The 15,154-nt window shown below is 43.5% G+C and overlaps 1 protein-coding gene across 1 annotated transcript in view; it reads left to right on the top strand.

The window, feature by feature from the left end:
• LOC134652297 (serine/threonine-protein kinase SMG1) overlaps window positions 1-1,577 on the top strand; it is a gene marked incomplete at its 5' end in the record, with an annotated part of 236,858 nt that extends 235,281 nt beyond the window's left edge. Inside the window, 2 exons of the mRNA XM_063507469.1 lie at window positions 561-649; window positions 1,438-1,577. Of these exons, the coding sequence (XP_063363539.1) occupies window positions 561-649; window positions 1,438-1,577 (229 nt within the window). The remainder of the gene's footprint in view (window positions 1-560; window positions 650-1,437) is intronic.
• Between the last annotated feature and the right edge of the window lie 13,577 nt (window positions 1,578-15,154).

Here is a 15,154-nt window from a genome sequence, read left to right as displayed (position 1 = left end):
CTCTATTTTTTGTTGACGGTGCGGAACCCTCCGTGCGCGAGTCCGACTCGCACTTGGCCGGTTTTTGTTTTAAACATTTCGGTGACTTCAATCCATCGTCCTCAATTTAGCTGGACCGTTTTATCCAGAACACAGTTCGGGATGGCGCTCACATTATTTTTCAATTCTTGAGGTCAAAATACTTATCGCTTAGATTTTAGATATTTGACAATGGTTATATAGCAAACATGTAATTTATATGAAGTTATTAGAGTCTGCTCGGAAAGAGAAGTGTCGGGGAATGTATTGGGCCCCATACATTTGACGACTCATCTTTTTCCGCACATACTCTAGTAAGCTTTACTATTGGCAAGGTGCGAAGTCGGTGGAGGGGGAAGTGGCGCTGATCGTCACAAACACAGGTAATCTTATGGAATGGCCGCCATTAGTACTAGCGGCAGCCGCTTGAACTAATTTTACTCCATAAGATTTAACGTAGAAAGTCTGCCAAAATGAGGGCAGCACCAGTCGTGCACCTAGCGAATATACGGAAACCCCTAGTGACGTAACTGTGATTGCAGGCTCGGCACGCGCTGGGCGGCGGAGACCGGCGCGCGGCGCCTGGTGCGGCAGGGCGCCGCGGCGCCGCGCGGAACCGCCGGGAAACATGGTCAGTACACACACACACACATCACACACACATGGTGTAGTGTCATCATCATCATCATAACTTAAGAGCTTTACTCTTGTCTATGGATTAATCTGTCAGCTCCCACGGCTCATATATGAGCCAGAACGCTTATGGTGACGTCATATCGTGGGATTCGACAGGTTAATCGCCAGGTCATTTCTTTCATTTGCCAGTCTTGTAATTTCCTCATGCGACGCATTATTTTTTATTTGGCTGAGATAAGTAATTCTAGGTTCTGGTGTAGTGTAACAGTACATTATCGTCAACAGTTCTTGCTATGTATTTACTCGAAGTTATTTATTTTAATCCATGATTTAATTCACAGTTCATCGCCTAGTACCCATAATACAAGTTTAGCTTAGTTTGCGGCTAGGTCAATTTGAGTAAGGCCCAATATACACTTGTAAATTTTACTTACGTAAGTAGAGAAACAGCTATACTACAGAATGAAAGATGAATATCGTTATCTCATTCTAACAGTAAGCAAAACTTACAAATGTATCAGGCCTTAAGTGTAAAGCCTAAGTGGACGCTCGAGTTGTGCGTGCAGCGGGGCGGGGCGTGCGGCGTGCATGTTAAACAAATGCAAGCGTATAGGAGCGGCCTTAGTGCACGCTGCTCACATCACGCGTGAGCCCACAGCCACGCTGCACGCCCCGCCGAACGCTACGCTCCGAGCGTCCACTCGGGCCTTACACTAAGGCTGGTCCCAAATGAAAACAGCCTTTATTTACAACGAGGTAAGGTTGCAATTGGTTTACCCGCAGGAGGAGGGGAGCGCAACGCAGTGGGTGCGGGGGTGTGGAAGCGCGTGCGGCTCAAGCTGGAGGCGCGCGACCCCGACCCCGGCCGCGCCGTCCGAGTGCAGGACCAGGTGCATATAACATCCACTATTTACCCCCCTTAGTGTAAGCACAAAACAGATACAGTACAGAAATCAATCTACATACAAAGTGCGCTTGAGCAACGCACACATAGACACTGCTCACGGACACGATATCTCGGACCGGTTGGGACCAGTGCGAGCGCGAGTGCCATCCGCTTGAGACACGCGTCTGTGAACTTTTTTGTGCAATAATGGAAAAACAAAAAAAAGTTATTATAACTGTTCAGTGGACGGTTGTTTAAATTCAACATTAAACTGTGAATTGTCGTTTTTTAAGCTACCAGTGGTTTCAGAGAGGTAAGTTATTAGGTAAGTAGGTATCTGCTTGTAGTTCGAAGGTTCGTTTTAATGTTAAACAGAACAGTTAGGTAGGTAGGTAAGCACCCCGCCCGGCCACTACTAGATACTACGAGTGCCACTACCACGATAGTATTTTGTGCATAAGTCATAGTTGACAACCCTTGAGCGACCGCCGAGCGTAGGTATGAAAAGTGAAGTACATACATGTGATTGACTTCTGTACTGTATCTGTTTTGTGGTGTAAGGCCTGAGTGGACGCTCGAAGCGGTGCGTTCGGCGGGGCGTGCAGCGTGGCGTCGGGCTCACAAGTGATTTGAGCAGCGTGTACTAAGGCCGCTCCTATACGCTTAAGCTTTGGATTCCTCCGAAAACGGTGCCGTCATATGACGGCCGTCATATAGCGGCCGCAAAAGACGGCCGTCTTCACGGTGGCGACATGTGGAAAGTACCACGGCGTCATAACACACCGTCATCCACCAAGGTCAAAGCGGCAAATTTGAAAAATGTAGGCGCGATGGGATAACGTCCCATAGAAAATTTGAATTTCGCGCCTTTTCCTACTGACAAGATTTGCTTGATCATCTATAATTTACTTGGAGAATGAAATATCATTCGCCAGCCTATTATGGATAGCTTTATCCATCTTTATCCACGTGATAAAAAAACTGTCACTGTTTAACACCGTGGGAAAGAAAGTGACGGACACCGTTTTATCACGCTGTCACGTAGACAAGAACGACCATCATATCCGTACAGAAGAGGAAAACAATCGTAGTACGGAATCATTTATTCAAATCTCGTGTCATTTATTCAAAATGGCGTCACCGCTATCTAATAAAACGTTCACGAAACTATCGACACCGTCATGACGGCCGTCATCTTACGTTACGTCTAGGAAACCGCGCCATCTTGTTTACATAGACAACGTTCTAGTGACGTCAGTCAACGCTATATAGCGGCCGTAATATGACGGCACCGTTTTCGGAGGAATCCAAAGCTTTAGTGTAAGGCCTGAGTGGACGCTCGAAGCGGAGCGTTCGGCGGGGCGTGCAGCGTGGCTGTGGGCTCACGCGTGATGTGAGCAGCGTGCACTAAGGCCGCTCCTATACGCTTGCATTTGTTTGACATGCACGCCGCACGCCCCGCCCCGCTGCACGCCCAACTCGAGCGTCCGCTCAGGCCTTACAGTTATTCATACCTAAAACTTTACGGGACTGATTTAGTTAAATTATGTTTTATCCCTTTCTTACAAATAGATGTCGAAATGACAGATAAGGACAAACGATTATTAGCTAATTGAGGTTTGTAGCGCGTTTATGAATAAGGAGGTTATTCTACTACTTATATTCAAAGATTTTTGTTGGAAGAATTTTTTAATTTTATAACCTTATAGGCTTCGTAAGTAAAATGACATGAAATCGTGTCGGAATTTCTATATTTTTGATATAAATATAATATTATTTTAGTTTACTCGTAGAAATGCTTTTCAATCTCGTACCTTACTTAGGCCACTCAGCAGGCTTCATGGCCGAAACACTAAGAGCATATAACCAAATGGAGACGCCTTGTCTGTAATTTTCTGTACAAAACAGTCTGCTGATTATTCCGGGGAAGGGGCAAGTCAAATGTATCCGTAACGTAAAAATAGCCATGTCATATAAACCTCAGTCCATACATTGTGTATGAACATTGGCCGCCTATTTTCAACAGGGGCGAACGCCTGTTAATAGTTACTCCGTTTGGTTATATCCTCCAAGCCTAAACACGATCAGTCATCGCGCGCAAACTATATACTATGTTTTTCGAATACCCATCTTAAAAATGTAATTTTCGCAGGTGGACTACATAATATCGGAAGCGACTAACGCAGAGAACTTGTGCCTAATGTACGAAGGCTGGATGGCGTGGGTCTGAGGGGCCCCCCCTCCGGGGTTTCCCCCCCCCCACTCCCCCCCACGACGGCCGCGCCTGCGCCCTGCGGCCCGCGCGCTGCCCGCCGGAGACGAGTACCACAGTACTGGGACGTAACAAACATACCTTAAGCGTTTCTGACGCGCAGAGGTCGACTTTGCTCGGAGATTGGCTCGCTAGCGAGCTGAACCCCCCTCTTGGGGGGGGAAATGTCTATGTCTTTTTTCGTTCGGTTTTTTTTTCGGGTTTTACTAAAGGTTTCGTCGGGCAATGATGATATCGCCCCAATATACCCATCAGGCATTCGGGGATTCGAACTCGTAAGTCGGGCGATTTACTGAGCCTTTGTAACCTGTCGGTAATTTTAGACTTAGGAAGGCCGATCTACTTGAAAACGGTGTCCAATGGAAATTATGCTTCGGAGCTAATCATATAACAGGAATGTCGCAGTTTACATGCGGCAGTCGTCTGAACAACTAGGCGACAATTATTGACAGAAATGTCACTTTATCCGGTAGATGTTTTACATACGCGATTATTTTTATGCTCTCGAACCAGCTTGGGTTATGTCTATCTATTGCGACAATACGTGACGGTTATTCACGTCAATAGCACAAAGCTGATAGGCCGAGAGCTATGTTTAGATTAGTAACATGCTTATATGTCATATTACTGTAAGAATCCGCTGACTTATAACGTCATGCTTTGAACGCTTTTGAATAAAATGAAATCTATAAAAAAACTATAATAAACTTATCAATTACATTTGAATATTTAGTGTGACAATTTGTTTTGTACTATCCCTCTCGCGTCGACTGATGGTATATGACAGTTCATTTTTATATGAAGTTTTAGTATCTAGTAGTAGTCTGTCGCGTAAATTTTGTTTCTAGAGTAGTTTTGAAAGATTTTAGCACATTTTTTTTTAAATGTAAAATTTTAGTATAAAATACGGTAAAAACTTATTTCTTCATTTTTTTTTTCAAATTTAGCCCAACCATTTAACTGTCATAGGGACCATCATTCGACGCGAACGAATTGACATTAAAAATAAATTACATTGAAATAAAGCGCGCTTACCTAGGCAAATAAAAATACAATTCTAAATAACATTTACGAGTAGGCGTCATCCATTAATTACGTCACACAAAATTTTGAGTTTTAAACAAAAGGATTAAATTACCTATAGTACACTTAAGCTTGACAAAGCTTTTTTATTTGAAACCCGAAATTTGAACTCAGTTGAAAGTTTTAGTGACTTTTCATTGCCAAATATATTTTTTAGATGTTTTCGTCATACGTACTGTGTCAAAAGTTCTTATTAGGTCATAACCACTTGTGTTGGTATAGGTAATTAGATATTCTGACATGTTGCAGACGTTCAATCTTTTCTGATAGCAAAATATTTATGATATAATTCAATAGAAATTTGTATTGCTTAAAAATCTTCCATGTGGTAGCGCAAAATTAGTTTAAAAAAATATATAAAATTCCCAACATAAACTGTAATGATTTTCATGATGAGAAAATCCTCTCGAACATAGTTGTATTTTATAAGTATCCAACTATTCTACATTTTGTTAGTCTTGAAAATATGACTCAAGTAACTTCTTAGTGACATGATGGTTTCAATACATTCAGAAGCGTTCTCGAGAACTCATTTTCTGTAGTACTTTTAATCACTATCACTTTCTTAGATCCGTGCATAAAAAAGCTGTTTTAAATAGATATTATATCAAATTTCGTGTTGCTTTTGTACCAAAAACCAGCAGTCACTCTAAAAATGCAGATCATTAAATTATACATAAAACCTACTACTACTTAGTTACTTTCATGTAAACTACAGGACAACTTAACTAAGAGGAAGATAATTTATTAACCACAGTCACGTCTAATTTATACTAAAGCATAAAAAAATATGTCGTGTTTGGCTTCAATATACACTCTTTTGTTCATTTCAAAATAAGTAGATGTCTCTTTTCTCATCATCTAATCGGTAGCACAGAATAAATAATAGTACTAGGTACAGAAGACTCACTCTCTAACAAAACGCGTCTGTTACGATCAGCACAGATATGGCCGCTAGGTGGCGACAGCGCCACGCGCGACTTATGGCTTTTCCCAAAATTGGGGCCGAACGGATGTACTTTTAGCTACCTGTAGCAAAGCGACGAAATCGCGGAGTGAGACACGCCTGTCGGTAGGTAATAAAATATAATCTTCATTTAAATTTACAGAAAATGAGTTCTATATTCATCATAATACCCGCATTATTTGTAGTGTCATGTGTGCCTGGGGAGAGACTGTGTAGTATTAGTCATTCTTCATATGTATCCTAAGGGTGGTTGGGCAGTGGAGCATTTTGTGACAAAATTATATATGTAGTAAGATTTGTGTTATACATGTACCTAGATTTAATGTACAACTGAAAATATTGATGTGTACAAAATTATATGTTGTATCAAAAAAATAATTTGTCGGCATACATAATTCATTATTGTTATATGTAAAAGCTGTTTTAGATACAAGCATTCTTGGTAAATAAATGAATGTCGACATTTTAATGAGGTACATACTGAAATAAATAAGTTTCATAAACTCGATGTTTTAAAATTAAGTACCTATGTATCTAAAGCTGTAAAATCGGCTATAAATACGGAGAAATCCCTAAGAAAACTAAGAAAATCTGTAGAAAAACATATTTGTCCTACGCCATAATGACCACAGGCATATCTCGAGATTACTCAACTATTGCGCTATACAGACCAAAATTTCAAAGTTCTCAAAATTCAAAGATTCATCGTCTAATTTTCAATTTTTTTATACTTTATCAAGAATTTCCCACTTGCCTGTCGAAAAAAACATATACATAGCATGTATTCATGTCATGTTTTACCCATTATTAAATTACATTAGAGCATAAAGATATGTTAAATGATTCATACAAATAGCGATACACGTGACGTGGCTGATTTGATTATAGAATCAACTTGATATTGATTAGAGACTAATACATAATCCATTAAGTAATTGTGGCTCGAAGATGAATCGTGGTCGTTAGCCAAATTAAGACTATTCGATCCAATGCAAAAGCTTGTTTCTTTCACTATAACCAACTGTCGAAATCAGGCTTTCCTCATGAACCAACTACGTATGCACAACTAGTTGTGCCATCAAAAATATGTATTCCTAATGGCACAACTACGCCCAACTGGCACAACTTTGTAATATCTTGCCTATATCGCTTTTAGTCTACATCGCGAACGGTCCAGAACGCAAAATGCCTATATACATCATTTTCGTCGTTTTATCTTTACATTACCGATGTCGACGGAGCCCCGCTATCGCGGGGCTCCTATTCTGTGATGTTTGGCTTTCGGCCATTTGAAGATAACTAACGAACCTAACCTACCCTAGTGATATTCAAATATTCCACAAATGTGCACGAAAAAGACCTATACGTATTGGCAAGGTGCGAAGTCGGTGGAGGGGGAAGTGGCGCTGATCGTCGCAAACACAGGTAATCTTATGGAATGTCCGCCATTAGTACTAGCGGCAGCCGCTTGAACTAATTTTACTCCATAAGATTTAACGTAGAAAGTCCGCCAAAATGAGGGCAGCACCAGTCGTGCACCTAGCGAATATCTGATGGCGACTGTACAATTCTACAAAAACAGGCAAAACTCAAGAATAGTTGTGTATTTGGGAACTAAAATTAAATGACAGTAAACCAGTTGTGTCTATGGGAAGGATTTAGAAAATAAAATCCTTATGGCACAACTAGTTGTGCATACGTAGTTGGTCCATGAGGAAAGCCTGGTCGAAATAAGATTTTTTATTGATGTGACTTTGTCATTTAATGTGTAGTTTCCACAATTTTTTCCAATTATTTTATACAACATCTGTAGACTTGGAATGCCTCCACTGCCGTATGTTTGTTTACTTCAATATTAATAAATTGTGTATGTCAAATTGTTTTGTTTTATTTGTCTACCTAAGCACAGTACAAGAACAGTAGTGAATCTTCATAGAAATGTGCCGCTGCCGGCTTGAATGTGTGCGTGCGCGCCGGGCGCCGTGTACGCACGCGCTGCCACGCACACATTAGCATAATATACGGGGGAATACGGTGGCGGCAGTGTGGGCCGTACCGCGACTGTGATCGCGCGCATTCGAGTACGCTCGCATCTGCCTGCTCTTACCGGCCTTAATTTATACCTCATTTATGAATTGATAGAACATTTCATTATATTATATAAATAGAAACCTAGTGCTACTCATAATACGCAAATAATATTTAACTAAAAATGAAAGTGACAACCCTAAGCGCCAACGCAAGAGTAGGTAAATAACTTGCCGAGCGGCCTTAGATTCACTACTGTTCTTAGTGTACTGTGACCTAAGGTCCTTCCTATAGATAGAATATTAAGGGTGATTAAGGAGAGTTGAAACAAATATAACTATTCGGTCATAACTCTGTTGTATTAGAAGCTAGATTAACGAAATCTGTATCACCTGATAGCAAATTTCATAACAATTTACTACCCAGAACAGAAATACTATAGTGTTTTCAGAACTATTTAAAAACATTTGTTTTGTGCATCAATCCAGTCTGTTTCAACACTTCTACTACCGAGGTAACTTGAAACAGGTACAGTCGCCATCACATAGTCATATAGGTATCTGAGCGGCCATGGTGCTCACAATATCTGAACGCGCACTCTATCGCCTTGACAAGAGCCATGTTGAGATATTTGTGAGCGCCTTGGCCGCTCCGATATATCTGATGGCGACTGTATTAAGGGGATGGCAAAAGAAACAAAAAATACTTGTTTCATTTTTATTTACAAAAAACATACAGGCAGCTGTGAATTAGTTAAAAAATGTGGCGTTTTCAACGAAAAGGAACCTTCGTGTGGCAGATGCTAGTGTAAATATTAACGGGTTGGTCTCAACAGGAATTATTAGCAACGTGAGAGCATCACACAAGTCCTTTTTCCTTGAGAACGATACAAATAACTAGTCAGGTGACACAAGTGCCCTAAATGACAATCAATTCAAGAAATACAAATGTGGCAACGATGGAGGATGTGGCCTGTTTACTGTCACTCTTAGGGCTGATTTAGACGGCGCGCGAACTCGCATGCGATTTTAGTTACATTGCGGACTGTTGGTTACGTCAAATTCAACCGACCGATCAAAACCCGCAATGTAATGAAACTCGCATGCATCGTCTACATGAGCCCTATTCAAGCGCTAGAGAGAATAGACGATCGAATGAATTGGTTCACGGCTGTAGTCCAGAGCGGCCAGAGCCATGCTCCTCGAATAGGCGCAGTTACCTTATGACCTGGACCTTATTAGGGCACTTGTCACTTGACTTAATGTATAATATGATCATTATAATTGCAGAAAACCCCCCAGCCCTCGCCATAAATGTATGGCAACCGAATCTGACTAACGAATGGTTTAACTCACTGGTCTTTACGGTATCGTCTTGGGTCGACCCATTCGTTTTTCGTCAAGTTCTTAAATTAGTCCTATTCTGCTTTCGTCACGCATTCTACATTGAAAGCCACCGACGATTGTGACGAATGTAGAATGGGTGACGAAAGCAGAATAGGACTAATTTAAGAACTTGACGAAAAACGAATGGGACGACCCAAGACGATACCGTCTTTTCGTTCACATATTTATGTCTGCGACTTATGTATATCTTTACATAATTTTAATCTATACATCTTTACATATTTTAATACACACTAAGTAAACTTTAGATTATATCTAAGGCATTTAAAGAATATAACTAAGCAACCAATAAAACAATATTAAATACATTTCATATAGAATTTTCGAATTTTTCTGTAAATGTGTTGACCAAGAATTTGGCAGAACTGAACTGAATATCATCATTCATCATACGCCATTTCCAAGTATATTTAGTAATTATCAGGGTATTTTACCCATACAAAGTGATCCTTTTATCTCCTTTAGAATATCTATGATCTCAATATCACTTTTCATTCAGTGAAGTCAGAATGTTAAAATGCTAATACTCAGGATATAATAATTGAATTGTGACACCAAAATATAACAAAAAATAATACTTCTATAGTCTGTCAAACAAATTTGTCAGTAGACTTATATCGACCGGGATATGAACCGTGATCTGACCGTGATTACCTTAATCACGGTTCATATCCCGAACTTTGTCAGTAGTTTTTATTTTTGCTGTTTTTTCTACTGACGGAAATGGCTTGACAGACTATATTTACTTTATAACATAAGCGGACTTCAAAATTCTAAGAAAATTTATTCCAATAAGGTACAAAAACAATTAAGGTACATATGTTAAGTGAATTCAAAAAATGAATGTTTTGGAAAGATTATAATAATTCTATAGTAGTTTATGCAACAGTGATATAATAAGGGTTCTTAAAATTCAAGGGTCGAAGTTACAAAACGAGACGTAGTCGAGTTTTGTAAAAAAAGACCCGAGAATTTTAAGAACCAATTATGAGCTGTTGCATACATTACTTTTTCTATGACAGCTGCAGCAAAAAAAAAAAAAAAGTTATTATTAAAAAAAAAGAGTTATTATTAAAAAAAAGAGTTATTATTAAAAAAAAGAGTTATTATTTAAAAAAAATTGAGTTATTATTTAAAAAAAAAGAGTTATTATTGTAAATGAAAACATACCTCTTTCAATCAAGATGATCGGAACTTGTATCTTTAAAAAAAATAAAGCAGTTGTATTATACTCATAAGATGACTGCTAGCAGTCATCTTATGAGCCTATAGACAAATCATTCAAATGACATTGCTTTAGATATCACTGTCAGTCATTTAATTGACACATTTAAGTGCTGGAGTAGAAAAAAGTACATAAGTATAGATATAATGCCTGCATTTCTATTTTATCTAAAATTGTGTCTGCGTAACGATCAGATGGTTATCGATCTGTCGATCACCTTTACGTGTATAATTTATTTGACGGTACTATAATATACCTATTTACAATCAAGATCTTTTATAAGTCACCAATGATAAAACATAATGTGTATATCTACGCCCTCACACCATGATCCTTATTTTAAATCTATAATAAGTATTTTAATAAAGGCATATCACAATGTAAGCTATGTACATAGCACACAGGTGCAAATTCGTGATTTTCAAGTGAAATACACATTGAACACCGTTTTACATTTAAATGGCATTTATAGCAACGCTTTTTCTTGAATAAGAAGGAAATATAATTGGCATAATTTATACATTAGCACTAGCTTTTTCAGAGGAAATAGATTCATTTTAATCACTAAAAATCTAACCACACGCGTCCAAGTGACAATACAAGGATGACATCGCTTTTCAGACGAGCAAATTGCGCAGAATTTCCAAATAAATGGTTTTATTTTGAAATATTGTAAAAGGAATAAAGGAAGTTTCCAGTAATATATAATTTTGGGACTGGAAATTTCTTTCCCCGTTGGACATCGTAAGAATCCTTTATCGGGCATAAGTGTGTCAAAAATTACGCAAAATTGAACCTTATCACTGAAATAAAGTTTGAAATCTTGATGGGAAATACGTATGTAGGGAATGTATATTCCCTCTGGCAAAGGCTCAGGCAACAGGAGTGGTTATTTCTCCATACAAACGAACTCGACTGTTTCCTCCGTGAGTTTTGAAGCTAGATTAATGATTTTTTCAACACAGATTATTATTATTAATATCTGTGTCGGACTGTTTTGCTTCTTTTGATATTTTTGTTTTATAAGGCGCTAGAGCAAAGAGAAGCATGGTATTCAAAACACATCAATTAGCCTAAAAAGCAAAACAGTCCGACAAAGATAATTTCATTACCATTTAGATCTCAAAATTTTTGGAGGAGGAAACAGTCGAGTACGAAACCTCGTTTTTTGAGGTTTTTATGCAGGATTTTTCGCCTTGTCCTTATCGCACTAGTTTTAGGAGCCGCTTCCGTAAGCTAGACGGGTATATTTACCTAAAATATTTAAGTCTCAGCTCCCGTATCGTCTTAAGACGGGCCGGCCGGTGCCGATGGCTACCTGCGCTTGAGCGCGACCAGTTCGTCCAGCTGCGCCTTGTACAGCTGCGTCACGTCCTGCAGGTCTAGACGCAGCTCTTACTTATTCTGTGGTATAACGTGGGAGTGGTCTAAGACGGGCCGGCCGCTGCCGATGGCTACCTACGCTTGAGCGCGACTAGTTCGTCCAGCTGCGCCTTGTACAGCTGCGTCACGTCCTGCAGGTCTAGACGCAGCTCTTACTTATTCTGTGGTATGACGTGGGAGTGGTCTAAGACGGGCCGGCCGCTGCCGCCGGCTACCTGCGCTTGAGCGCGACCAGTTCGTCCAGCTGCGCCTTGTACAGCTGCGTCACGTCCTGCAGGTCTAGACGCAGCTCTTACTTATTCTGTGGTATAACGTGGGAGTGGTCTAAGACGGGCCGGCCGCTGCCGCCGGCTACCTGCGCTTGAGCGCGACCAGTTCGTCCAGCTGCGCCTTGTACAGCTGCGTCACGTCCTGCAGGTCTAGACGCAGCTCTTACTTATTCTGTGGTATAACGTGGGAGTGGTCTAAGACGGGCCGGCCGCTGCCGCCGGCTACCTGCGCTTGAGCGCGACCAGTTCGTCCAGCTGCGCCTTGTACAGCTGCGTCACGTCCTGCAGGTCTAGACGCAGCTCTTACTTATTCTGTGGTATAACGTGGGAGTGGTCTAAGACGGGCCGGCCGCTGCCTATGGCTACCTACGCTTGAGCGCGACCAGTTCGTCCAGCTGCGCCTTGTACAGCTGCGTCACGTCCTGCAGGTCTAGACGCAGCTCTTACTTATTCTGTGGTATAACGTGGGAGTGGTCTAAGACGGGCCGGCCGCTGCCGATGGCTACCTGCGCTTGAGCGCGACTAGTTCGTCCAGCTGCGCCTTGTACAGCTGCGTCACGTCCTGCAGGTCTAGACGCAGGTCTTACTTATTCTGTGGTATAACGTGGGAGTGGTCTAAGACGGGCCGGCCGCTGCCGATGGCTACCTGCGCTTGAGCGCGACTAGTTCGTCCAGCTGCGCCTTGTACAGCTGCGTCACGTCCTGCAGGTCTAGACGCAGGTCTTACTTATTCTGTGGTATAACGTGGGAGTGGTCTAAGACGGGCCGGCCGCTGCCGATGGCTACCTACGCTTGAGCGCGACCAGTTCGTCCAGCTGCGCCTTGTACAGCTGCGTCACGTCCTGCAGGTCTAGACGCAGCTCTTACTTATTCTGTGGTATAACGTGGGAGTGGTCTAAGACGGGCCGGCCGCTGCCTATGGCTACCTACGCTTGAGCGCGACCAGTTCGTCCAGCTGCGCCTTGTACAGCTGCGTCACGTCCTGCAGGTCTAGACGCAGCTCTTACTTATTCTGTGGTATAACGTGGGAGTGGTCTAAGACGGGCCGGCCGCTGCCTATGGCTACCTACGCTTGAGCGCGACCAGTTCGTCCAGCTGCGCCTTGTACAGCTGCGTCACGTCCTGCAGGTCTAGACGCAGCTCTTACTTATTCTGTGGTATAACGTGGGAGTGGTCTAAGACGGGCCGGCCGCTGCCTATGGCTACCTACGCTTGAGCGCGACCAGTTCGTCCAGCTGCGCCTTGTACAGCTGCGTCACGTCCTGCAGGTCTAGACGCAGCTCTTACTTATTCTGTGGTATAACGTGGGAGTGGTCTAAGACGGGCCGGCCGCTGCCTATGGCTACCTACGCTTGAGCGCGACCAGTTCGTCCAGCTGCGCCTTGTACAGCTGCGTCACGTCCTGCAGGTCTAGACGCAGCTCTTACTTATTCTGTGGTATAACGTGGGAGTGGTCTGACGGGCCGGCCGCTGCCTATGGCTACCTACGCTTGAGCGCGACCAGTTCGTCCAGCTGCGCCTTGTACAGCTGCGTCACGTCCTGCAGGTCTAGACGCAGCTCTTACTTATTCTGTGGTATAACGTGGGAGTGGTCTAAGACGGGCCGGCCGCTGCCTATGGCTACCTACGCTTGAGCGCGACCAGTTCGTCCAGCTGCGCCTTGTACAGCTGCGTCACGTCCTGCAGGTCTAGACGCAGCTCTTACTTATTCTGTGGTATAACGTGGGAGTGGTCTGACGGGCCGGCCGCTGCCTATGGCTACCTACGCTTGAGCGCGACCAGTTCGTCCAGCTGCGCCTTGTACAGCTGCGTCACGTCCTGCAGGTCTAGACGCAGCTCTTACTTATTCTGTGGTATAACGTGGGAGTGGTCTGACGGGCCGGCCGCTGCCTATGGCTACCTACGCTTGAGCGCGACCAGTTCGTCCAGCTGCGCCTTGTACAGCTGCGTCACGTCCTGCAGGTCTAGACGCAGCTCTTACTTATTCTGTGGTATAACGTGGGAGTGGTCTAAGACGGGCCGGCCGCTGCCGATGGCTACCTACGCTTGAGCGCGACCAGTTCGTCCAGCTGCGCCTTGTACAGCTGCGTCACGTCCTGCAGGTCTAGACGCAGCTCTTACTTATTCTGTGGTATAACGTGGGAGTGGTCTAAGACGGGCCGGCCGCTGCCGATGGCTACCTACGCTTGAGCGCGACCAGTTCGTCCAGCTGCGCCTTGTACAGCTGCGTCACGTCCTGCAGGTCTAGACGCAGCTCTTACTTATTCTGTGGTATAACGTGGGAGTGGTCTAAGACGGGCCGGCCGCTGCCGATGGCTACCTGCGCTTGAGCGCGACCAGTTCGTCCAGCTGCGCCTTGTACAGCTGCGTCACGTCCTGCAGGTCTAGACGCAGCTCTTACTTATTCTGTGGTATAACGTGGGAGTGGTCTAAGACGGGCCGGCCGCTGCCGATGGCTACCTACGCTTGAGCGCGACCAGTTCGTCCAGCTGCGCCTTGTACAGCTGCGTCACGTCCTGCAGGTCTAGACGCAGCTCTTACTTATTCTGTGGTATAACGTGGGAGTGGTCTAAGACGGGCCGGCCGCTGCCGATGGCTACCTGCGCTTGAGCGCGACCAGTTCGTCCAGCTGCGCCTTGTACAGCTGCGTCACGTCCTGCAGGTCTAGACGCAGCTCTTACTTATTCTGTGGTATAACGTGGGAGTGGTCTAAGACGGGCCGGCCGCTGCCGATGGCTACCTGCGCTTGAGCGCGACCAGTTCGTCCAGCTGCGCCTTGTACAGCTGCGTCACGTCCTGCAGGTCTAGACGCAGGTCTTACTTATTCTGTGGTATAACGTGGGAGTGGTCTAAGACGGGCCGGCCGGTGGCGATGGCTACCTGCGCTTGAGCGCGACCAGTTCGTCCAGCTGCGCCTTGTACAGCTGCGTCACGTCCTGCAGGTCTAGACGCAGGTCTTACTTATTCTGTGGTATAACGTG

The sequence above is a fragment of the Cydia amplana genome, chromosome 11 (assembly GCF_948474715.1).
Source record: "Cydia amplana chromosome 11, ilCydAmpl1.1, whole genome shotgun sequence".
Lineage (NCBI taxonomy): Eukaryota > Metazoa > Arthropoda > Insecta > Lepidoptera > Tortricidae > Cydia > Cydia amplana.
This window is presented reverse-complemented; position numbering and strand designations above follow the sequence as displayed.